The following is a 25,202-nucleotide window of genomic DNA, read 5'->3' as shown; positions in this document are numbered from 1 at the left end:
TTGGGGTTTGGACCAATCAGGATTCACACGGCTGTAGTACAACCGTCAGGGAAGAGCTGCCCCACGGGCCAGAGGGAAAAACGCACCCTCACCGTGAGTCCCAGAAACGTCTGGGGAGCTTCAGACAGTTCAAAAGTCATCAGGTCGGAGCGGTTTTAAACGTGACAATGGCCACTGCGGGGGGGGAGGGGGATGCCTGTGCCCTGTCACAGCCTCCGGGTGGGGGGGAGGGGGGGAGGGGGGTGGTCACAGCAGTGTAGGCAACCTGACACTCTCCAGCATGTTTCGTTTCGAGTCCCCCCGACTTTCAACCCCGCACCCTATCCCTCCACAACAGTCCCATTAAAACAAATGCTCCTCCCTGTAGGAACACGGGCCTGTTTGCTGCAGCTGCGGGCCGGGGAAAAGCCGGAGACGAGGTGACATCTTGGCCACACTCGGCCATGATGTGCGCATGTCAGGGAGTGCAGGCTGTGAGCGGAGGGACCACCGTGTGCGCTGACAGCAGGTGCACACAAAAGAGCATCACAGACGCCTTGTTTGGAGCAGAGAAAAGCCCTCTGTATGAACACACCCATGCCTTCCGATTAGCGACAGACAGAAGAAAGGAGCAGCGGGTTACAAACCTAAACCCTGAACAAAATAGCATGAGTCCTTTTCAAACTCATGGAATGTTGGCAAAATGTATCAAATGTTGCTCTACATCACGATGAGACCCCACTTTACAGCCGTGACTATTACAAAATAATAATAGTTTAAAAAGACGAAAAACAGAAAGCAAGCCTTGGCGAGGGTGTGGGGAAACCGGGAGCCTGCGTGCTGTCCGTCTGTCCGTGGGAACGTAAAACAGTACAGCCACTGTGGAAACAGTGTGGAGGTTCCTGAAAAAATCAGAGCGTCCCCCTGTGATCAGGAAGGGTTCCCCTGGGTAAATGCCCCAAAGGACTGGAGACAGCAGTATTCACAACAACCGACAGGTGGAAACAGCCCAAATGTCCCCCAGCAGATGGCTGGACAAACAATGTGGTCCATCCACGCAATGGAATATTACTCAGTCTGAAACAAGAATGAAATTCTGACACCTGCCACCACACAGATGACCCCTCAAAATGTCACACTGGGTGAAATACCCCAGACAAAGAAGAACCAATACAGCAGGGTTCCACTTATATGAGATCCTCCAAATGGCAAAGTCATAGAGACAGAAGGTGGATGGTGAGGGCCAGAGCCGGGGGAGGGGGGGAGTCACTGAGCAATGACGACAGAGTGTCAGTTTGGGACGACGAGATGGAAGGGGTGGCGGTGCCACGACACTGTGTCCTCAATGCCACTGAGCCCCCACCAAAACATGGGCAAAATGGCACATGTTACACTATTGATATTCATCACAAAAAAAGAGAAGCATACAATTGAAGTTTAGTTATTTATTTATTTTGAGAGAGAGAGAGAGTGCACAGGGGTGGGGCAGAGAGAGAGAGAGAGAGCAGGGGAGGGGCAGAGAAAGAGAGCAGGGAAGGGGCAGAAAGAGAGAGCAGGGGAGGGCAGAGAGAGCAGGGGAGAGCAGAGAGAGAAAAAGAGAGCAGGGGAGGGGCAGAGAGAGCAGGGGAGGGGCAGAGAGAGCAGGGGAGGGGCAGAGAGAGAGCAGGGGAAGGGCAGAGAGAGAGCAGGGGAGGGGCAGAGAGAGCAGGGGAAGGGCAGAGAGAGAGCAGGGGAGGGGCAGAGAGAGAGAGCAGGGGAAGGGCAGAGAGAGAGCAGGGGAGGGGCAGAGAGAGCAGGGGAAGGGCAGAGAGAGAGCAGGGGAGGGGCAGAGAGAGAGAGCAGGGGAAGGGCAGAGAGAGCAGGGGAGGGGCAGAGAAAGAGAGCAGGGGAGGGGCAGAGAGAGCAGGGGAGGGACAGAGAGAGAGCAGGGGAAGGGCAGAGAGAGAGCAGGGGAGGGGCAGAGAGAGCAGGGGAAGGGCAGAGAGAGAGCAGGGGAGGGGCAGAGAGAGAGAGCAGGGGAAGGGCAGAGAGAGCAGGGGAGGGGCAGAGAAAGAGAGCAGGGGAGGGGCAGAGAGAGCAGGGGAGGGGCAGAGAGAGAGCAGGGGAAGGGCAGAGAGAGAGCAGGGGAGGGGCAGAGAGAGAGAGCAGGGGAAGGGCAGAGAGAGCAGGGGAGGGGCAGAGAAAGAGAGCAGGGAAGGGGCAGAGAGAGCAGGGGAGGGGCAGAGAAAGAGCAGGGAAGGGGCAGAGAGAAAGCAGGGGAGGGCAGAGAGAGAGCAGGGGAGGGGCAGAGAGAGAGCAGGGGAGGGGCAGAGAGAGAGAGCAGGGGAAGGGCAGAGAGAGCAGGGGAGGGGCAGAGAAAGAGAGCAGGGAAGGGGCAGAAAGAGAGAGCAGGGGAGGGCAGAGAGAGAGCAGGGGAGGGCAGAGAGAGCAGGGGAGAGCAGAGAGAGAAAAAGAGAGCAGGGGAGGGGCAGAGAAAGAGAGAGAACAGGGGAGAGGCAGAGAGAGAAAAAGAGAGCAGGGGAGGGCAGAGAGAGAGCAGGGGAGGGGCAGAGAGAGAAAAGGAGAGCAGAGGAGGGGCAGAGAGAGCAGGGAAGGGGAGAGAGAGAGAGGAGAGACAAAGAGAATCCCAAGCAGACTCCATGCTGCCAGCACAGAGCCCGACGTGGGGCTCGGTCCCGTGACCCTGGGATCGTGACCTGAACCGAAACCAAGAGTCAGATGCTCAACTGACTGAGCCACCCAGGCGCCCGAGAAGTACAAATTTAAAACAACTGTAATCTTATGTCTGAGAAAACAGCCGTCAAGCTGCAGAGACAACCTCATTGCAACAGCAAAGCAGGAGTACGGCCACGTCCCTGACAGCCTGGAAGCGGACAGCCTGATAAACGGTGACACCAGGAACACGCGCCCCACCCCGCGGGCCGCTGTGCCCGCGAAACCTAATGACAAATGCGCTAGAAACTCTGGGTAAAACCACGACTGTGCATGTCTGGGGCCTGGAGCTAGGAGGCCCGAGCGCCCCCCAACCCCAGGGGCAGCCGGTGCTGCAGACCCCGGACCGCGCCTGCATCGGCCAGAACACACACAGAGAATCGCACGGCGGCTTCGCGTCTCCAGAGGAAGAACCAGGGAAAGCAGAAGGCCGGGGTGGGCACAGCCAGCAGCAAAGAGAGTGCGTGAGGAAGACGACACGGGTCAGGCTGGCGGCCCAGGGGCCGACCTTGACATACGGTAGGTAGGGCCGCTCAGGGCGAGAAGATAGGAAGAAAGCACAAAGATGACAAAATTAGGGAAAACGAGGGAGAAATGGCGCCGCAGATCGAAAGGACACGAAAACGATCAAATAATATTTCGTGCACCGTATTCTAATACGTCTGTGAACGTGAATGAGGCAGATTTTCTGAAGAATGTTGTCAAAAACTGAGAACTATGTCTAAGAATTCACAGATGGAGTCTTTCAAACATTCAAGAAACAGATAATCCCAATGATATTTAAAATGTTCTTGGAAAGGAGAAAAAAGAAGGAAATTCCCCAGGTTATTTTTGTGAAATCTGCATAAGAACGATGCCAAAATCTGGCACAGAGAGCGAGCGGTGGGCCAGCTCCTACGTGACAGTGTGAAATGCTAAACCAGAGACGGGAAGGGAAGCTGGCGTTTCTTACAGAATTTGTTCGCAGGGGGGCCATCTTGGGGAAGCGAAGACGGTTCCGCGTTGCGAGAAGACCCTGCTGCCAGCGTGCACAGGCCGCAGCGAGCACGGCTCCGAGGCTGCGGCAACGGCCTGCCTCCTCTCCTACAGGAGGCCCAGGGCCGCCGTGCCCCTCCTCCCCCGCAGCCAGGGGCCGTGCGCTGCCCCTCTCGCTCTCCTCCAGCGGGAGGTCCCCGCGGCCGCTGAGACGCCTGCCCCGCCTGTCCTGTCCGCTGCCACCTGCCCCCCCGCCGCCGTCCCGGTTCCAACCGAGACCTAGGTTCTGGTCCGCGTGCACGACCGCTGCAGACAGGTGTCCTCGTATCACAACCTGTTTTTAAAACAGTCGTGGAGCCAGTCGGCATCGCAGAAGGCATGCAGTTTGACAGCTGTGCACGTCCCTGGAACCATCACCATGACCGAGGTGACGGACACGTCGGTTCCCCCACGGTTTCCGGGCGGCCCTGTGCAACTCCTCCCACGAAACCGGCCCAGACGGCCGCTGACCTCCTTCCGTCCTCAGAGACTAGGGCGTGTTCCCTAGAACTCCGGATAAGTGCAATCATACAACAGGCCGGAACCGGGGAGGCGGGTCCGTTTCCATCCACTGCGCCTAACACTTTCACGCCACCGTGCGTATCAACAGCCCCTCGAATTGGCCCGTGACACAGATGCACGTGATCGGTCTCTCCACCCGCCTGCCCGTGCCCCGTGCACATCCGGGGTGTTTCCAGTTTGGGTCTTTGGTGAATAAGTTGCTCTGAATGGGCGTGGACGTGGGCCTTCAGCTCTCTCGGGCAGATCCTAGCAGGGCTTGCCGATTGTATGGTACATTTAGGGCTCATTTCTGAAGAAACGCCAAACTCTTTTCCAAAGTGCTTGCACCACAGTGAAGCCCAGCAGCGCTGAGCAAGGGCCTGCGTTTCTCTGTGCCCTTGTCCACATCTGCTGTTGTCCATTGAGATTCCAGCCGTCCAGGTGGCCGTCAAGGGCTATCAGCTCATGGCTAACGGTGTTCGGCAGATTTTTATGTGCCTAATAGCTATTTTTATATCTTCTTTGGTGGAATACCTATTCAGATTCTTTGCACACTTTCAAAAACAAACTTTCTATGTTAGATTTACAGAAAAACGTTGGAGGAAGACAGCACAGAGAGTTCTCACATACCCGCACCCAGTGTCCCCTGTTAACACGTTACACTAATGTGACAGATTTATCACAATTAACAAGCCACGCTGGTGATGATACTATTAACTGAGGTCCATGCTGTGTTCAGACGTCCTTAGTTTTCGCCTGATGTCCCTTCTGTCCCAGCACCGCATCCAGGGTGTCCGGGACACCATGTGACATTCAGCTGTCACGTCTCCTTTGGCTTCTCTTGGCTGACAGTTTCCCAGGCTTGCTTTGTTTTTGATGACCTTGACAGCTTTGAGGACTTTTCAGGAATTTTCTGTCTCACAATTAGGGTTTGTCTGCTGTTCGTTCTCTTGGCCGGACTGAGGTTATGGGTTTGGGAAGGAAGACCCGGGAGGGGGAGTGTCCTCAGCACATCACCTGCAGGGCACCTGCTACCAACATGTGACCTCGACAGTGCGACCCAGCCCGCTTACGAAGTGAGCATTAGGGTCCCCGGTCTTGCTTCTGCTGGCGTTACCGAATGGCGAGAGTTCTTTATGGATTTTGGATACAAGTCCAATTTTCTCGATCTTAAAGAGCTAGCTTTGGTTTTCTTTTTCCCTTTTTCATTCATTTCTGCTCTGAACTTCATGGCTTCCTTTCTTCTGCTTACTCTGGGTTTCATTTGCTGTTCTTTTCCTGGTTTCTGATGTTAGAAGCTGAGGCTAACATGTGAGACATTTCTTCTTTTTGAATAGGGGTGTTTAGGGACATGTTTCCCTCTAAACACCACGTTAGTGAATCCCACAAATTTTGATGGATTTTTTTTTTTTTTCATTTCCATTCTGTTCACAATGCTTTCTAGATTCTCTTTAGACCCACGGGCTACTTCAGAGTGTGTTGTTTAGTTTCCAAATACTTGGGGGGATTTTCCAGATGTCCTTTATTTCTCGTTCCACGCCACCGTGGCCACCATGGTCAGAGAACGTATTTTGCGTGACTGGAATCTTTCACATTCATCAAGACTTGTTTTATGGCCCAGAATATGTTCTATCCTTGTATGTGTCCCGTGGGTATTTGGGAAGACTGTGTCCTGTATCGTCGGGAGTGCTCTCCAAATGTGAAAGCTCAGGTTTGCTGACAACGGGGGAGTCCCGTGTGCCCCACTGCTCTTCTGTCATCAGCTACTGGGCGTCTCCACTCCGACTCGTGGGTCTATTCGTCCTTTTCGCTGTCTATCCGCCCGTCTTCACGTACGTGTTTCGGAGCCCATACGAGCTGTGGAAGCAGGTGAGACGATTACCTCCTTTTAATCTGTCAGCATCTTTGTCACCAGGAGAGGATTTCCGTCATCCCCGGTAACGTCCTCTGCTCTGCAATCTACTTTGTAGCCAGTCCAGCTTTCTTTCGATCAGTATTAGCATGCTTTATCTTTTCCATCTTTTTACTTTTACCATATTTATGTTTTTATATTTAAAGTGAGTTTCTTCTAGGGGCGCCTGGGTAGCTCATTTCGTTGAGCGTCCGACTTCGGCTCGGGTCACGATCTCGAAGTCTGTGAGTTCAAGCCCCGCGTCGGGCTCTGTGCTGACGGCTCAGAGCCTGGAGCCTGCTTCTGACTCTGTGTCTCCCTCTCTCTCTGCCCCTGCCCCACTCATGCTCTCTCTCTCTGTCAAAAATAAACATTAAAAAAAAAATCTTAAATGAGTTTCTTCTAGGTAGCATAAGTTGGGTCTTGATTTTCTTTTTTTTTTTTTTAAGTTTATTTATTTATTTTGAGAAACAGAGGGAGAGAGAGAATCCCAAGGAGACTCTGCATTGTCAGCACAGAGCCCGACATGGGGCTCAAACCCACAAACTGTGAGATCATGACCTGAACCAAAATCAAGAGTTGGACGTTCAACCAACTGAACCATCCAGGTGCCCCAAAAGTTTATTTTTGAGAGACAGAGAAAATCAGAGTGCAAGCAGGGGAGGGGCAGAGAGAACGAGACACAGAATCTGAAGCAGACTCCGGGCTCTGAGCCATCAGCACAGAGCCCGACACGCGGCTCGAACCCACAGACTGTGAGATCGTGACCTGAGCCAGAGTCAGACGCTCAACCCACTGAGCCACCCAGGTGCCCTGACAACCTCTGCCTTTTAATGAGAGTGCTCCAATAGCCACAGCAGAAAAGGCCACGAACCCCACCGCATCTGTTAGAGCGGGGAGAAGGGACGGCCTTGGTTGTGGGCAAAATTACCCGCCGACTTAAGTGTTCCTCTGGTCCTGCCTAACGAAGCCCCAGAATAAGACAAGAGAGAATCAAAGTGTCTCCACAACTTGAGCACATCTGGAGCAAAGCTCGTGAACACATTTAGGAAAACAAAAACATCTAGCACGTGTCAGGGTGAAACTCAGGAGGTCTGGCACCCAGAGAACAATCAGCAGACACGCCAGCAAGTGGGGCAGGACAGCTCGTGACACAGACACCACCCCAAACCCCGACGTGCCAACCACGTAAACGCATATGATGAGACATCCCGAGCAGCACAGAGTTCAGTGGCACATAACAAGCATAGAAAAGCACTAGTAAGTGAGAGAAAATTACCTAAAGCGTGTAATTCGTGAACACGGCAACTACAAGTCACGTGTTGAACGCTGTGTTCAGTAAGCGAAAGACGTTGAACGAAGACCAGTTGGAAGTGAGAGCATTCTGTCCATTCAAGCAGCTTCACAGAATCCCGTGTGGGGAGCGCGTGTGTGACGTCCATCACGGAGCGCTGTCGGGGACGAGGGTTTGTGTGATCTTTCGGGGGGGGGGGGGGGACGCGTGTCAGAACAGGTGCACGTGCTCCTCCCACCTCGTGCCGGTGCCGGCAGGGACGAGCGGCTCCCCCAGAGACCCCTCCTCCCGCAGCCGTGGCGCCAGCGCCTCCGATGACACACGAGTCACCTCTCGCGTGGCGCCTACCACTGCCGGGCGCGGTGTTTCACCCACTTTATGCTCCTCCGTTTCCCACGCCGAACGGATGTTTCATCAACACAGACACCGTCCCCGCGTCTGGCTCACGGCAAGAACACGGTAGATAGCGACGACACGACGGGGTGAAAGCGCGGGGATGTCCACGCATCGCGGTTCACGAGAGCAAAGCCCCGGGCCCGTGACGCACAACACTTGTGTCGGGTAGGTCGATGGCAGTGAACCCGTGCAAGCTCACACCGGGCGTCCGGACACTGGGCAGGAGAACTCTGACCGTCCGTAAGCCACGTGCCCTCGCACTGATGGGTCGGACACACGTGCCTGTCGACGGCCTTTCCAGACGGGAGTAAAGAAACTTAAGAGTATCACCACACGAGGCGGCCCAGAACGGGCGAGGAGAGAACAGGCAGTGGAGACGTCAGGTCTGGGGAAGACGGAAGGCAGTCGCGGGGCAGAACTGAGCGGAGGAGGCCCCGCCAGGACACGGATTCGGCAGCAGGAGTGGAGGGGCCGGCCTCGGGGACGTGGGGGCGCGGGCTGGGCGGGCTGAGGGCCGCACGAGGGGCACCGTGTTCCTTGCACAGGTTCTGCCCCACCCGGTCATCTCCCTGGGGAAATCGAACCAGAGCCCCGCAGACTCGGGCACTGGGGGCAGAGGCGACGGTCCAGCTGCAGACGGGGGTCAGGTGGGCACGGAAGACCCCTCCCCGAGCCCCCGCCCCCTGCCCTGTTTGCAGACCCTGCCATCCAGCCACGCAGGGTCCGTTTTCCCAGAAGTGGGACCACAGCCCCAAACAAGACCTAAAGATAGTTCACCGCGTGTTTATGCCACAGGCAAGCCCAAAGTCCCACCCAGCAAAGTTCCCCATCAGGCTCTCTTACCTCACTCTGAATGCGCAGCCCAGGAATGCCTCCGCCGTGAAGACAGCTCCCAAATCACAGGCAAGAGGGGCCCAGAGAACACGGACAGTACAGAGGGCGGGGCGACTCTCATTTTTATTTGTAATATATATATATATGTATATATATATTTTTTTTGTTTGTTTAAGTCTATTTATTTATCTTGAGAGAGAGAGAGAGGGAGAAGAGTAGGGGCAGGGAGAGGGAGAGACAGAAAATCCCGAGCAGGCTCTGTACTGTCAGCGCAGAACCCAATACGGGCCTCAAACCCACGGACTGTGAGGTCATGACCTGAGCTGAAACCAAGTGTCGAATGCTCAACCGACCGAGCCTCCCAGGCGCCCCAATAGGGAAACTCTTTAAAAAGGGGGGGGGGTAGTTTAGAACACACAAGAGAGCTCTTGGAAGCTAAATATAAATGCAGAAATTAAAAATGCAGTTCAAGGGCGTCTGGGGGGCGCAACGTCGGGTGAGCCTCCGCCTCTCGGTCTTGGCTCAGGTCCTGATCTCACAGTGTGCGAGGCCGTGAATCAGGCTCTGTGCCGACAGCTTGGAGCCTGCTTGGGATCCTGTCTCCCTCTCCCCTCCCGAGCTCTCTCTTTCTCTCTCTCAAAAGGAATAAATAAACAATCAACAAAATCCTGAAACTTCAGAATGCTAGTAAAGCCTCTAGAGAGAGAGGAGATAAAAAGCAGGTCATGTAAAGAGCCCTGGAAATAAGAATAGCATCTGATGATTCAACAGCAACTTTAGAATCTGGAAGACAACAAAAAAATAACCTCACAATTTTTTTAAACTTTATTATTTTTGAGAGAGAGAGAGAGCAAGCAGGGGAGGGGCAGAGAGAGAGGGAGACAGGACCTGAAGCAGGCTCTGCACTGACAGCAGGGAGCCCGACCCGGTGCTCGAACCCACGAACCGCGTCTGACTCTTGATTTCGGCCATGATCCCAGGGTCACGGGGTCGAGCCCCGAGTTGGACTCCGCACGGGGCATGGAGCCTGCCCACGATTCTCTCTCTCCCTCTCTCTCGCTGCTCCTCCCCTGCTCATGCATGCACACATACGTGCACTCTCTCAAAAAACTAAAGAAACAATTTAAAGACCAACTGCCAGTCATGTGTGAAGGCACAACACAGAGACTTCCTCCCTACACACCCTGCCACAGAACGTTCCCGAGGACCCAGCCGTAAGAGAAGACAGGGGACTCCAGCCCATGCTGAGTGACAGCCTGGGCAAGAACCAGTGCTGACAGGAGCGGGACGTACCAGAGTCCTGGGGCAGCTGCACCAGAGGAGAGGAACAGCCAACCCTCCATCTGGAACCTTTGACCGCACGGAAGGGTCGCGGTAAAGGGCTGCTGGCCGACGTGGGAAGCATGAGAGACAGTCCACAGAAACTTGGGCAAGAGGAAAACGAGACACATGTTGGCTGCAGGGCAAGCCAAGGGCTTTATTACAAGAAAGAACTGTTCGTACTGCCCTGCTTGGCTGGTCGGGGGGCACTACTTACATCGTCATCGTGACACCAGCCCCAGTGGCTGATACCGCCACGTAAGGAGCGTGGGGCGGGGGTCTGGCAAGAGCTCAGTGCCCCCCATCCCGGAACGTCTGAGCTGGTCAGAATGAGCACAGGACCGAGAAACACACAAGGACCCCCGTGGGCGGTGGGGGCGGGGGACTCAAGGAAAAACTCTTATTCAGTGTGGATCAGAATCACATCTTCCCCCACACCCCTGCCAGGATGGTGGGGGGAGGTCTGGCAAATGTTGACAAACAGCTCCTTGAACCTGGAGTGAAGTCTGTTCTGATTCTGAGCCCATCACCCCAAGGGCGGGTTTCTGTCTAAATCCGTCTACGAAGGAACCAGACTTCCCTGAAACGTCCAGCTTCGAAGCCTGTTGTAAGGAAACGATAGCTACAGTGTTTACTGCTGAAACCTATTTTAAACCACAGTCACCCTGAGAGGCTCTCTCCTCTCAGCCTTTGGTGCTAACCCGCTGACCCTCCTGGACTAGTTCTAAGAAACCCACCGCGTAGAGCACTTTGCAGAGTCTTTTAAAATTAGAAATAGAACTGAAGGCATCCCTCCTTGAAAAAATATTTTTAAATTAAGTAATGAGACATTCTAACAGAATTTTAAAGTAACATTGTATCTCGATTTTCCATATCACTTCTTTATATTTTTCTGTGTTATTTCAATTCCTACCATAAGCATCCAGTTTCCTGTTAGAGAAATATGTACACATATCTTTTATAAAGTTGAACGTGGGGCGCCTGGGTGGCTCAGGTCATGATCTCACGGTTTGTGAGTCCGAGCCCCGCATCGGGCTCTGTGCTGACAGCCCGACGGGGCTCGGAGCCTGGAGCCTGCTTCGGATTCTGTGTCTCCCTCTCTGCCCCTCCCCTGCTTGCACTCTCTCTCTCTCTCTCTCTCTCTCTCTTTCTCTCTCTCAAAAATAAATAAACATCGGGGCGCCTGGGTGGCTCAGTCGGTTAAGCGTCCGACTTCAGCTCAGGTCATGATCTCACTGTTCATGAGCTCGAGCCCTGAGTTGGACTCAGTGCTGACAGCTCCGAGCCTGGAGCCTGCTTGGGATTCTGTCTCTCCCCCTCTCTCTGCCCCTCCCCCCCCCAAAAAATGAAAACAATGAAAAGAATTTTAAGTTGAATGCAAAGATCAAAATATTTCTTATATGTTAAGAGGACATTCGGCAATGCCAATTGCCCAGGTCCAAATCGGACGGGAGGCGGGTATGGACGGAGGCTGAGCCACAGGACTCCCGGACAGCACTGCCAAGGGCTCGGAATACACACCGTGGTTCCTGACGGTGACAATTAGAGCCGAAATAATGTTTTAAAAGGGCATGTAGGTTCCAAAACCTGCAGAAGGCTTTTAAAAAGAAACGTAAGTCCATATATTAAAATAAGTAAAACAGCAGGAAACCCTTTTAAAAAGGAGAAAGTTAAGATGACAGGCCACATCAGTCATGTCAGCTGTAACAATGCACACGAAAAGAGGGACGTTCCTGCCACAGCCAAGTCCTGGTCATGGGCTGCCTGCCCCCACTGCCCCGCCCCGTGGGGCACGCAGCCCTGCAGAGCCCCCTGAGGGGAGGGGCCATCCCGGTGAAGGAACAAAGGAGAACTAAAGCCAGCTCCCACCTCAGCCCCTGGTCAAGGTCAGAATAACAAGCAAGGATGAACTGGGCGAAAGAAAGTTGGCTTCTGCACTGTCCTTGCGGGCACGGGGTCCCCACCCCTCCAAGCCCTTGGTGGGAGGCCAGGCACAAGGCCCGGGGGCCCTGTCTCACCAGGCTGCCCTGGGCTGGGTGGCCTCGCCTCAGGCGCTGTGAGGTGCTGGGTGGAGGGTGACCTAGAGACTCCCCAGCAGGCCGGAGCCCTGCCCCAGCCAAGCCACCGGTGCTGCTGGACTGAACGCACTTCCCTGATTTTCTGAGACGCCCCTCTTCTTGTGCCCAAAACACCTCTCCTCTGCCTGTCAGCTCCTTTCGTCAAAGGTTTTGCAAACCTTTATTAGCGGTCTGAGGATTTTGCTCCCGCTGTTTACAAAGTCCCCCTCCCCTCCCCTCCCCTCCCCTCCCCTCCCCTCCCCTCAGGGACCATCAGATGCTCCCGCCCCCTGGGGAGGGGCCCCAGGGCCCGTGGAGCCGGCGCCAGGCCGGCCTTGGCTTTCTGGAGAGGACAAACAGAGACAGAAGCGAGATGAAAACGCCAATTAGTGAGCCCAAACAGAGCCAAGCGCCGGGACAGATGGCAGGGCCGCGGCTCGAGGCTGGTTGTAATCTCCACGTATCTTCCCCTCCATTCAGCCACTCTGCCACTCACATGGCTGCCCCTTCGCCAGTGCTGACAATGAGGCAGGATGCTGTGGCCACGGCCCTGGGGTCGCCGCCCTTGACCCCTCGTCTGCTGAAGGGGACGAGGACCAGGGATGGGAGGCCTCCCCAGGCCCCCTGTCCTCCTGGCCTTGAGTCTCAGGGACCTCCCCCGAGGCTCCCAGCCTGGGAAGGGCGGGTCCTGCGGGGGGAGGCTGACTCCAGCCTGGGTCTGGGCAACTTGTTCTCTCTCACGGCCATGGACCAGGTACAAAGCCTGGAGTGGTAGTCCACGCTTCTGGAACCTTCCTTCTGAAGGGAAGCTAAGTGCAGGATGGTCCCGTGGCCCTGAGACCAGCAGCTCTGCTAAGGCTTCCCCAGGCCCACCCCTCCTCCTATACTCACCCCTGCACCTCCCTCCCCCCACCCCTCCCCCTTTCCCCCACCTCTCCCGGGGTTTCCCTGGGCCTGTGGTCCTTGCTCTTAAACCACTGGGGGCCAAGCTGCGGAGGCAGAGGCCTGGGGCCAGCACGGCTTGGGGTGCATGCGGCGGGCAGCACCCCGCCCTCGAGAAGCCCACCACCCAGCCCAGGAAACAAGGCTCAGCACGGGGTCCGTCATTTCTGCCTGGACGAGGCCACCGTGTCCTGAGGAAATCTTAGGAGCTGCCAGCGGGGGGCCAGAAGGCACAGGTGTGAGCACTGCCCTGCTTGCAGGCTCTGTCAGAGCCCCTCCCATGGCTGACGGACCGAGTCTCAACCCCCTGAGTCCCAGTCTGCAAGGGACTCGGCACCGAGCACCCAGCACCCACCATACGGCACCCTCAGCACCCAGATCCAGCACTCGGCACCGAGCACCCAGCACCCACCATACGGCACCCTCTGCACCCAGACCCAGCACTCAGTACTCTCAGCACTGAGCACACGGCACCCACCATACGGCACCCTCAGCACCCAGACCCAGCACTCAGTACTCTCAGCACCGAGCACACAACACCTAGCACCCTCAGAACTCGGCACATAGCACTTAGCACCTGACACAGTACATGGCACCCAGCACTCAGAACCCGGCACCCCAAGCCCTCTGCTGGGCCCCAAGTGGCCACCTGACCTCAGCCCACCTCCTTAGTCTGGAGGTCACAGTTCACAGTCAGGCCCATGGGACCAAAGGGGACCTAAAGAGTAGAACGGGGACCCTCCCTCAACCCTGTCAGGCTGTCCCTAAGAAAAGGAAGCCAGAGGTCCTGACTGATTTCTGCAAGGGTGGGAAGAACCATGTCCCCCCCCCCCGCCCCGTCCAGGGGGTGAGAAAAGTGAGAGCAACCCCAGAAAAGAGAGATTTGTACGACGCCTAAGCACACACAGGCCAGGAGCAAGGAGTGTGCGGACCCCAGCCAGTGGCCCCACCACCCCCTAGATGGTGCAGGGGTGCTCCGCTAGCCAAGAGCAGGAGTCTCAGGATGGCCCTGTCCCCCCCCCCCCCGCCCCACCTGATCCATTACGACCCGGGCTTGGGTGTACCACGCCAGAGTCTCTGAAATCGGGTGGCGTTAGGGTCTGCCTGGACTTGATGCTCCTTCTGCTGGTTTGACGCCCCAGCATTAAATGTGCAGTGTTCCGGAGCCAGCCGAGCAGTCCCTGGTGTTAGTGCAAGATCACCATGAGCCCTGTCACACGGGAGCTATTAAAACAAATGCTTTAATGCCAACCAGAATTTCTCGCCAACCAACAGGCAAAAAATAAATGACTTTACCAGTTGAAGTGCATTTATATCCATTTTATTCCCACACCGGGGCAAAAGCTTTATAACTGAGCTGTAGCTCAATCAACCAGAACCATATTCTCCTGAGGGAAAGACTGTCCTTCATTGTTTTAGGGAGAAAAGGCCGTTTCTCTGATGTGCCTTCCAGCCTCTGGACAGCCTCTGACACATGTGGGGTAAGTGGTGTCTCTCCCGAGTGCAGGGAGGTAAGCTGGTGCTTGATTCAACAGGGCAGCTGGGGGGCCCGTTGTGAATGATGCTGCCGTTTTATCTTTGAGCCCTTGCTGGCTGCTTGCGGAGACCCCGGCTCTCAGGCGGGAGCCAGGGAAGGAGGAGGCGCCCGCGCCCTTGGAGGGCCGATGCTCTGGGGGCCTTACATCTGAAAATCAAGACTTCCCAAGGGGATGTGGGCCAGGTACCGTGAGCTGCCCGCCCAGCGCCGTCCGCCTTGTTCGGAGGGGATGCGCCCGGCTCGGCCTCACCTTCGCAGACCCTTCTTGCCCGTGCCGCACAGATGGAAACCCTCTGCCAGATCCCATTAACACACCTGCCAAGCAGAACCCGGGCTTGCTCCCCGGGCCCCCCGCTGCTTCCTGCTCCGTCGTCGTCGCCGTGACCCGGGAGCACCGGCAGCCACTTGGCGCCCTGAGAAGCAGGCTAAGCATGAAAGCCCAGGGCAGCTCACCGCTGACAGCGGCACAGGGGGAGCCAAAGCCGGGCCCAGATGGCACCACGGAGCAGCTGAGCCACCGCCTGTCACCTCTCTGGGTGAGGGAAACAAAGTCGTCGCCAGCCCCTCCTGCTTCTCTACTGTGAGTCAAAAGCGTCTTCCCCACGAGGTAGCACTTCCCTCCCGGCCTGCTCCTCCCCTGCAGCCCCGCTGGGCCTGTGGCTCTGCCACCCTCCCGGAGGCCCTGGCCTCCCCCCCGTAGCCTTCCAGCAGCGCAGTCCCAGGCCCAGGAGAGGCCCCCGATAGACAGGGTTAACTCCAAACCAGACAGACCGGTGGGCGAGCCGATGGGACAAGCCCTACCCTCAGGACCTGGGTTTGGGACAGGATGGGGATGCCTGGCCTCTCCCTCAGTGTAGGGCCCCTTGGGGGTGCTGGGGGTCCGGACAGGACCACCTGGGACCTCAGGGCTGTCTCTGCAGCTCTGACCCGAGGTCCTAGGAGGCCAGGTGAAGGAGAGTCTGGGAAAGAGCTATTTCTGACCTGCAAAGACCTCAGGCCCCCTGACGCCGTGTCCCCGAAGCAGCTGCAGGCACACACAGGCCTCAGCTGGGAGTCAAGGAGCTAGCAGTGGAAGATGGGAGCTCGGGCCGGTTGACAGAAGCAGGGGCCAAACAAGGGAGGAGACCCCCCAACGCGCCCCTGGAGGCGGGGGAAGGCACCAGCACTGAGGGAGGGGCTCCCAGCTCCCAGAGGGAGACTCACCCCACCGCAGCCCCACCCCGTCTTGTGCCATCGATGAGGCAGGTGGGCGCTGCCCTGTTTTCTCTAGCGTCTGACCCTGGCAGCCTCGACGGATCCGGGAACTGATCCCCACGAGACCCCCAAGAGGGTGCCCCAACAGGGAGCAAAGAGCCCACCACCCACGGGGTGCGGAGGCCCTCGAGGTTCTCCCTGGGGTATGTGTCTGTGAGAGGCTGTTCTGTCCACGGAGGGCTGCGTGACCGAGGTTCATCCTCCTCCCATACGCACGCAGTCTTGCCGGACGGAGAGACATGCGCTCGGACATGTGTTCATTCCCTCGCCCTCACCCTCCTCAATACACCAGACCACAGGCCCTCTGCCCTCCTACTCACCAAGACTGGACAGCCTCTCAGCCAAGCCCAGGCCGGGCTCTCCCCCCACAGGATGGCCCCAGGCCCCAGGCCCCAGGCCCCTGCAGCCGTGGGCCACTGGAGAGCTCAGGGCAGAGCTGTGCTTGGTGAGAAGACCCCGCCCCTTGGGGCTCGGTCGCTGTTGTCCTGTAACATTCTCCTTCCAATCTCCTGCTGTCTTCCACACCTGTTCTAACCCCTACAGCCCCTGGGCCTTTGCACGTGCTGTGTCCCCATCTCATCTGCACATCCTTAAATCCCACCTCAGATGTCCTCTCCTCCGTGAAGCCCTCCCCTGTCCCCGCACCACCCCCAAGGACCTGAGCACGCTCTGGACACAAAATATGCCACACTAAGGCAGATCAACAGGATAGCCAGCGTTGAAAACCAGTTGTCAGGGCCAAAATAGTCATGCTGTACCTGATTTAGCCTGATGAGGGTCTACAACCAACCACACTACACTGACAGCTGCCCACGCTCTCATCCACCATGTAAATGTAGCTGCGGGGCCATTTGCCACTTCCTGGCCCTGGGAGAAAACCGTTTTTGCAAATGATGCCCTTGAGGGTCCTGAGCCCCAGGTCCGAGTACGTGTGGCCCAAGCACCTGGCCCCAGTTCCAGGCCACTTTGCCACCATCTCCAGTCCACCACTTGAGATGCTGCCCCAGACTTTGCATTAAATCTGGGGGGTGTCTTGATGGATCTTGGGGCAGCCCAAGAACATAAAAGCCTCCAGGATATTTTCTTAGTGAGAACAAATTTGCCAACAGCTGGACACTTTCTTCACCAATTTGGCCCCAAGGGACTTCTCCTCAGCCAGCCCTGCAGGCCCATGGCGCCTACAGCCCTCTGCCTCAGCGTGGACCCCAGCAGAACAGTGTCCAGGGGGACCACGTCTGAGTTTGAAGTAACCTAAAGCGCCCACTCGTCACCCCACAAAGAACTCGGGCCCTAAGAGCAGATGCCCCACGGGCCCCACCCTCTCAGGCTGCATCTCAAGAGAGAGACAGCCACCATGCAAAACCCTCCCGTGTCCATCCAGGGGCCCAGGGACTGGAGTGTCTGGGCAGATCCTGCCGTCTCAGGGGAAGGAGCCCTGGGAGCCACTGTCCCCTCCTCCGTGGTCCATACCTGTCTCCCTGCCCGCAGAGAAGGAGCTGGGCACCAGGTATCTGTGAGGTCATTGGTCAGTGCTGATGGCTTTGCTGGGACGCGACAGGACAGGACACTTGTGCTCACCCACGGTGGTTCTAAGGACAGCCCCACTCCCACCCGCCGGGCCCCCTCCCCCTCACTGCCCAGGGCAGCCCCTGGCAACTCCTAGCCACCTTCCTCCCCCTTCTCTTCCTTCCTGTGGCAGGTGGTCTGTGCCCAGGGGTCTGTGCCCTGCTCCCAGGTGGCCCCGTGGGCCCCAGGCAGTCAGTGGAGGAGAACGCCCCCAGCAAGGGTCACATAGCAACTGTAGTAGCAGAACCAGAAGCCCACTGGCTGGGTTCGGCGTCAACAGGGGCTGGGCCGCAGGGACCGGGCAGCATCAGACGTCAACAGGGGCTTACAGGAAAGGCCGGGGTCACCTGGGCTTTCACCACCGTCCAAACGGTATCCGAGGTCCTTTGGGACCAGCAGCCCCCGAACTCTGGACTGCCACTCAGTTCATCAGACCCTGAGCCCCAGCGTGGACAAGGCCCTACAGAAACAGCCGTGCACTTGCCGTCAACTCCCTGCTGCTCTGTCTGTCTGACACTAGATTCCGGAGTCCTGTGGTTGTCCTTCCTCCCAGGCGGTCACCTCGAAGCCTCTGTCCCCGGCAAAGACTCCATGAGATGCCTGGTCAGGAAGACGCAGCAGCCCAGGGAGCTGCAGACAGCCTCAGGTGACCACAACTTAACTGGGCTTTGTGGAGTCTTCCAGCCAGTGCGGCTGAGTGTGGCCTGCCACCACAGGGCTCCCTCCAGACCCTCATCTCCTTCCTCCCCTGCTAGGGCTCTCTCTGCACGTGCAGGTGATGTGGCCTCTGCGCTTCTAGCCCTGACTCGATTCCTTAGTTGGCTTCTGACACGTCTCTGTCCCTGCGTCTCTCTCCACCACGCCCCCCGCACTCCTGTCCCTTGTCCCGGTTCCCTGGGCTCCTCAGTGTTCATCTCAGTGTGCCCTGTCTTTTCCCCTTGGCTGTTCTGTTCCAATTCTCCATCCCCCCAAGAGGCTGCTGTGCCTGAACTCCAGCCTGTGCCCCTCCGTCTCTCTCTTGCCTTCATCTCCCTCCAGCCTGCTCCATTTCTGGGGTCTGCCTCTTTCTGAATGGTTTCCTGGGTGTATCCCACTGAGTCTGTCTCTCTTGGAACACTTCTGGCGTCTGTCTCTGTCCCTCTGTCTGCATGTGCTCGTCCCGAGAGACCAAAATGATGCCTGCCCGGGGGAGAGAAAGCGCAGAAACAGAACACAAGGTCTCGCCCTGAACATCAGGCGGCGCTCAACCTCAGTACCGCAGGGAAGGTGAACACCGGAGCCAGCACTGGGCTGGGACACCCTGTCCGTGGCCACCAAGAGGGTGCCCCGAGGCACCTCTGCTGCCTCCCTCCCTGCCCCCCGCCCCCGCCACTGCCAAGCACCCGCTTGGCCCTGAGAAGCCTGCCCCGTCGCCGCTGCAGGAAAAACTCTGGGCTGACATGGAACAAAGGGAATCCAGGCTGGCAATTACACAGCTAATTTCAGCCATGTAGACAGCCAGATCAGATATTCCAGTGTTCTTACAAACCCACCTCAGGGCCTGAATTAGCCACCTAATTAATTATCTGTAGCAGTCTGGGACTGGCTGGGTGGAACATGGATTGCTCCTGGTGCCAGGGTGCTGGCTTGTCCCTGAATCATGTCCCGGTGACGTAATCATTATAATTAGACTCAACCTGCAGCCTCTCCTTGACCACAAAATCTTAAAAAAATGTGGCCCCGGGCCAGGCCCGAATGTCTAGTTACTTAACTTGCGGTGAGCAGACAGGCAGCCCCCCCATGGGCCCCTGTCCTGGCCTTCATGGCACTGTGCCGTCCTGCACCTCAGCGCTGCCACAATAGCCCCACTGGCTCCCCTACTCCAAAAACACGGTCCTGATTCCTCCCACCGCTGCAGATGCGTCACCTGACTCAACGCCAGGCTGTGAGTGGCACCGGGTCAGGGTGTGGCCCACAGAGGCCACCAAAGGAAGACATCCGGAAATGGCACAGGCAGGTGCTGGGCACGGGCTCCCATCCCAGAGAGCTCTGGGGAGCTGGTGCTGCACCAGGACAGCTGGGGCCTAGTGGCTGGGCCCCTCAGGCCCCGCTGAACCAGACTGCTCTACCAGGAAGCACCTGTGCCAGTGTGGACTTCACTGCCCCGCCCACCTGCTAGGCCAGGGTGTCTGGCCACAAAGATGGTCTTTTGAACCCAGTAGTAACAGGATTCCCTTCAGGTAAGAGTCAGCAGTGTTAGAAGGGTAGTCCCCTCCCCCAACACACACACACACACACACACACACACACACACACACACACAGCTGCACTGCCTCCGGGGAACAGGGCCAGGGCCCTACCAGCGATCCTGGCCTCTTCTCTTGTCCCTGAGCTCAGCAGCCCAGGCTCCCTGCACATGCTGCTGCCCCCACCCTGGGTGAGACCCACAGGGTGCACATCCAGCTCGGGATCCCCCCCACCTGCTGCAGTCACCCTGCAGCGTCCCATGGCTTTGCCCACCAAGAACAAAACCCCTGTGGGGGCCACCAGACCCTGACAGTCAGGACTGGCTGTTGGTGCCCGTGAAATCCACACTGGGCTGGGCCTTCCCCCCAAGGCCCGGGGAGGGTGCTGCTGTTTAACCCTTGACCCCATTCTCAGCCCTGTCTGGTGGGCTTTGCCCTGACCACAGCACACCAGCGTATTTCCTCCCCCCGCCTTGGTCCCTGGCTCTTTCCCAAGGGAGGGAGTGGGCAGGTGTGTTTTGGGGGATGTGCAGTGAAGGAATGTGTGAAGTCTGAGGGTGACCATATGCCCCCGCATGTCTGCATGCCACAGCGGCTTCCAGCCGGCGACCAGCTGGGCGGACCCTGCCCCCACTCCCCTGCTTCCTACCTCCCAGGGCTTGTTTCATCACGAACTCCATGACGATGGCTTTGGTTCCTCAGCGGCTCCTCCCGAGGATTGGAACTCACATGCAAGTGTGGCCAGGAGTTCTCTGCCTGCAGGAGAGGAAGTGGTCACAGGTCACCCTGATCAGGCCTGGGGAAGAGCTTTTTCCTTATCCCCACCTGACGTCGTGTGAGCGTGGGTGTGGGGTCTGACAGAGCATCATTTGACAATCCCCCCACACCTTATGGCGGGACCCCAACACTGACAGGGACACCTGGGGGGGGGGGGTCTCTGGGGAGGAGGGTTCCTACCACATGCCCTGACCAAGGCAGGTAGATCCCAGGACCCCAGCGGGACCTGCAAAGTGGTCTCACCTGGCCCCTGGGTTTCTGAAATTAGTTTTTGGTGGCCATTGCAGGGACGGAGCAGGGCGCTCACGACTTGGGGGAGCACAGCCCAGAGGAGCCAGGCCCGGTGGGGGCAGGGCCCAAGGGGTGTTTGAAGGTGACTGGCTCTTCTGCCTCCTTTCTGGGCCCTGGGCCACACGGGGGTTGGGGTCTGTGGAAGGAACAGGCACCCCAGTGGTTAGGGTGGGTGGGGCCTGAGTGGATGCCCCTGTGAGAGGCCCCCTTGGCTTCTGACAGAGGAGTCTCAGGAGACCAGGCTCCATCCAGGGGACACTCCAGTGCCCACCACTACAGTGAGGGTGGGAGCGGAAGGGAGAAACTGCAGGGGATCCAACCTTCAGGGAACAAACGCAAATGGGGGACGGGGTGGGGAGCGCAGACCACCCCTCCACCTGCATTAGCGTGGGGGGGGGTGGCTCCAGGGTCCAGCTCAGCGGAACTCCGGTGGGGGGGTGCCCCCTGTAAAATCCGCAGCTGCGATCCCCCTCCCTCCCCACCTGCGGGGTCTCTTCCTGGCGGGGAAGCCCAGGCCTCTGGAGACCCAGTGTTTTACGGTGTTTTCCTCTGCACACGGAGACCCGCGTTTGTGCGGCCTGGGGAGGGCTGGCTGGGTGGGAGTGCCCCCGCCTCCCCGCAGAGCGCTGGCGCGCAGGGGCGCCCTTGCCGCAAAGCAGATTCTCTTCCAAACTTCTCCCCTGGTTCCTGAGGGGGATGGGGAGCTCAGGGTCCAGCCGCAGGGGCACTCGGGATGCTGCTGGAGCCTCTCCCAGGGCTCCCAGTGCCGCCCCGCGCGGGCCGGGGCTCCCGCTGCCGCCGCACCCCTTGGCTTTGCGGGCGGGCGAGTTGCCCGGCTCCGCTGAGCGGCCCTCAGGCGGGAGCGCGCCGGGAAAGAAAGAGCCAGGGCACCAGGGAGGGGAAGGGGCGACTCGGGAGGCCGGGGACTCGGAGAAGGAGCCAGAAAGGGAGGGCGCGCGGCGGGACGGCGGGGCCCGCTTCAGCACCGCGCCGGCGGACAGCGCCCGCCCGGGGCCGGGAGCAGCGGGCGGGGAGCGGGCGGCCTGGGGCGGGCTGCGCGCGGGCGCGTCGGTTACCTTCCCGGGGCCGGGCTGCGGGCGAGCGGGCGGGCGGGCGGTCAGCGGCGGGCCGGCTCCATGTGGCGCCCCGGGAACTGCGGCGGCGGCTGAAGGGCACGGCGAGGAGGGCGCGTCACGTGGAGGCGCTCCCCGCCCCCCGCCCGCGTCCGAGCGTGACGACGAGGGCGGGGCCGCAGCGGCTGGGCGGGCGCCCGCGGGGGGCGGGGGCGGGGGCGGGGAGACGCGCCCCCCTCTCCCCTCGCAAGCCCTGCCCTCGCGCCGCTTTCGGGGGGCATCTCCGAGCCACCGCCCGCGACCCCGGCCCGCACGGCGGCTTAGAGTCCCAGACACTGCCCCCCACCCCCGACCACCATCCGACCTCCTCGGTGTGGACCCGGGCGGGGGTCGCCCTCTTCACAGACAGGGTCGCGCATCCCACGCCCCCGCCCGTGCGGGGTACCTCGTGAGCGCCTGCGGAACCCCCAGTGGCAAAAGCTTTCTTTTCAGGCGGGGCTGGAGAGGCCTTGGGGGTTGGGGTCGCGCGGCTCCCCTCCCCATTCCACACCGCCGGGGCGCGCAGGGGCAGGGGTTCCGTCGCGGGCAGCAACAGCGATCCCGCCCCGGACGAGTGACCCTGAGTGCTGCCCGTGACCCCGACTCCGCCGCTCTTGGGCCCCCTCGCAGCCCCGGGCAGGAAAGGGAGCCCCCAGACTCTGGACACCCACCCTGGCGGAGACAGAATCGCAGAGCGGCCGGGCCCTGTTTTTCAGCGTAACCGCGTCTCCGAGTTTCAATCTAGGGGGACAGAGGCGAGAGACCCCCGCCCCTCGTACGGCCGGCGCGGCGGCGGGGGAGGGGAGGGCGAGGGAGGGAGGGAGGACACGCGGAAAGAGCGTGGCTGGCGCCGGTGGCGCAGGGCGGGCGGCCCCTTGCGGGGCGCGGAAGCGTGAAGGTCACTGCAGACGACGGCCGCTCCGCCCCGACTGCCCTCGCGGCCCCGCCCCCACCGGCCGCCCCCTCCCCGGGCCTCCGGGACTGCCCCCGCGGCAGAAGCCGCACTGCGGGGAGAGCGGGGTCGCGGCAAGGTCGGAGGCTGGGCCTCCAGTCCTGCCGCCCCTCCCGGGGGTCGGGAGACCCCGCCCCGCCGGCCGACCTTGTGGGCGGTGCTGCGGGGAGCGGCCGCGGCTCAGCCCCCGCCAGGGTCCCGAAGAGCGTCCGGGCTGAAAATGGTTCTCGGGCCACCGGCGCAGGGCTGACCTCCTGCTCGGTGGGCGGACAACCCTGGTGGCCACTGCATTAACTTGTCGGTGTCCCTTCCCGACAGAGTCATCGGGACGTGCCGGGCCCTGGGGTGGAAGGGACGGATCCTGGAGCTGTCTCTGCCCCCACCCCCACTCCGGGGAGACCTGCCCCTCTCTGCTCCTCCGCCCCACCCCCACCCCCACCCGCAGCCGTGAGGCTGAGATGAACTCGGGAAGATGTGCAGACCCACAACGCTTATAGCCTCCCGATGTTTGCCGCCTCCGCTCCCAGCTTCCACCCCTCTCTGACCGTCTCGGCCCATACTGTGCAGGGCAGTGGCCGGGTAGGGCCCCAAGGGGGGGCTATGGAGAAATCCAGCGCTACTCCCTGGGAGCTGGGGTCACTGTCTACTCAGCGGCCAGTGACCCCGGAGGAGGCACAGGTCCCAAAACATACTTCTCAGGAAACACCCGGCTGCAGCCTCTCTGGATGCCAGAGCCCTGGGGAGCTGGCCTCAACATTCTCACTTTCTCCTGCTAACAGGTCCTGTCAGCTGGGTTTGGGCCAGGAGGTGAAGGGGGGGTGGGGTGTGCTGCCCAAAGGGTGAGCCTGGGGGCAGGACATGGGACTCGAGCCCAGGCTGCAAGGAGCCCCTTAAGCTAGTGTGCCCTGACTGACCCCCAGGAATGGATTCTAGACCCAGGCCTTCAGCGGCTCTAGGGATGTGTACTCTATGGTCACCTGTAGCCCAGTACGTGAAGGTCTTGAGGGTCTGACTTGAGCCCCGGCTCAGGTCCTGCTCAGCCTGGCCCTTCCCGTGTCCTCAGTACCCGGGTGTAGATGCTGGAGGCAGAGGTCTGGTCCAGGAAAGAGAGGCTCTTGCCTCCACCTCTGCTGCCACCAGATGGGCCTGAAGGGTGAATCACAGCCGATCTGTGTCAACCCCATGCAGGATCCCATAGGTGACCTCAGCCAAGTCCAGAGCAGGCCCCACAACCAATGACCCTGGGTAACCTCAAGAGCCCCCTACAGGGAGACACTGCATTGACTCAGGGCAGCCAGGTTGGGCAGAGGGCTGCCTTTGTGGCACCAGAGCCTTGCAAGCTCATCAGGACGGCGGAGGGTCTTCAACTGGATGGGGACTCCACAGCCCCACCGACTCCATGATCTGGGCCCGGCTGAGCTCCACACACAGCCCTGAGCCAGGGGTCCAAGGATGCTGCCTGACCCTCCAAGCCTCTCTCCGTCTTTCTCTTGCCCTCCCTGTCCCTCTCTGTGGGTCTCCATCTCTGTCTCTCTGCTTGTTACCCTCCTACACTCACCACCATGCTGTGACCCCCTCAGTCCTGACAGTTGCCCAGGCCCTAAGCTGGGGATCGGTGGCCCAGCCAGGACTCAGACTCTCCCAGGGGAAACAGGCAAGGTTGGTGACAGTTCCGGATCAGAGTGACTGGTGTCCCATCCTGGCAGGGGGAGGCTGGCCCACTCTGGAGCCTGACGAGGACGGCAGGGTGAGCAGTGCTCTGGGCAGGTAGTGAGGCCATGAGGTGAACCAGCTGGAAACCGCCCACCTGCCAGTTCTGCTCCCGTGGTGAGGGGGCAATGCTCCCCTTGGTGGGATGTGTGGCCCTGTGAGTTCCCAGAAGAGGACCTGGGTACCGGTGAATAGCCCCCAGTTCCCAGAACTGCAGCCGGTCACAGAGAGGCAAGAGCTTGGCAGGAAACTTCCACACAGCTGAGAAAGATCCAGGAGGGAGTTCAGAAGGCACCTGGATGTGGCCGCTGTCCAGGATGGGGCCAGGGCACAGAGGAGGTGAATGAATGGCGGTGGTACTGGTAGTGGGGGTGCATTCCAGGGAGTCAGAATGAGGGGAGAGGCGTCTCAGCGAGAGGTTGGCATTCGGGACATGTGTGTTTGGCTGTGGCACCCTGGCCAGCTGGCAGAACAGGTGTATGGCCCCTAGCTCAGCTCTCTGCGTGCCCTCCAGAAACTGGCCCCTTGAGGCCGGGAAGCCCTGATCCAAAGCAGGGTTGTGCCAAAGACCATATGATGCTGGGTTTGAGACTCCCTGCCATGCAGAGTCCCCTTTGTGGCCCCACAGAGTCACTCCAGGTGGCAGACAGAGGAGACAGCCACCCTGCTCTGACCCTCCCAGGAAACCCCTACTGGGCGCCCCTTCACTCCCTCCAGGGAGGCCTGGCACCTGTCGATCCCATCTGTCCCATGGAGGGCCTCTGGCACCCCAGGGCAGCGCCCTGCTCCAGCCCCGACAGGGCCAAATGCCTTCAGGATTTCTTGGAGTTGTTCTCCA

At 59.2% G+C, this 25,202-nt stretch overlaps 1 protein-coding gene across 3 annotated transcripts in view; it reads right to left on the bottom strand.

Annotated features, from left to right (window-relative positions):
- CPLX1 (complexin 1) overlaps positions 1–22,459 on the bottom strand; it is a 33,254-nt gene extending 10,795 nt beyond the window's left edge. The window contains exons 1-2 of one of the 3 annotated variants that reach the window (XM_042985209.1): positions 22,374–22,459; positions 20,172–20,278 (exon numbers count right to left, since the gene is read on the bottom strand). In XM_042985209.1, coding sequence (XP_042841143.1) covers positions 20,172–20,202 — 31 coding nt within the window. In that variant the 5' untranslated portion in view covers positions 20,203–20,278; positions 22,374–22,459. Of the gene's footprint in view, positions 1–20,171; positions 20,279–20,542; positions 20,791–21,666; positions 21,744–22,373 lie in introns of those variants that run through there. The other 2 variants (XM_042985208.1, XM_042985210.1) reach the window with 2 other exon arrangements.
- Between the last annotated feature and the right edge of the window lie 2,743 nt (positions 22,460–25,202).

This window comes from Panthera tigris, chromosome B1, assembly GCF_018350195.1.
Source record: "Panthera tigris isolate Pti1 chromosome B1, P.tigris_Pti1_mat1.1, whole genome shotgun sequence".
Lineage (NCBI taxonomy): Eukaryota > Metazoa > Chordata > Mammalia > Carnivora > Felidae > Panthera > Panthera tigris.
This window is presented reverse-complemented; position numbering and strand designations above follow the sequence as displayed.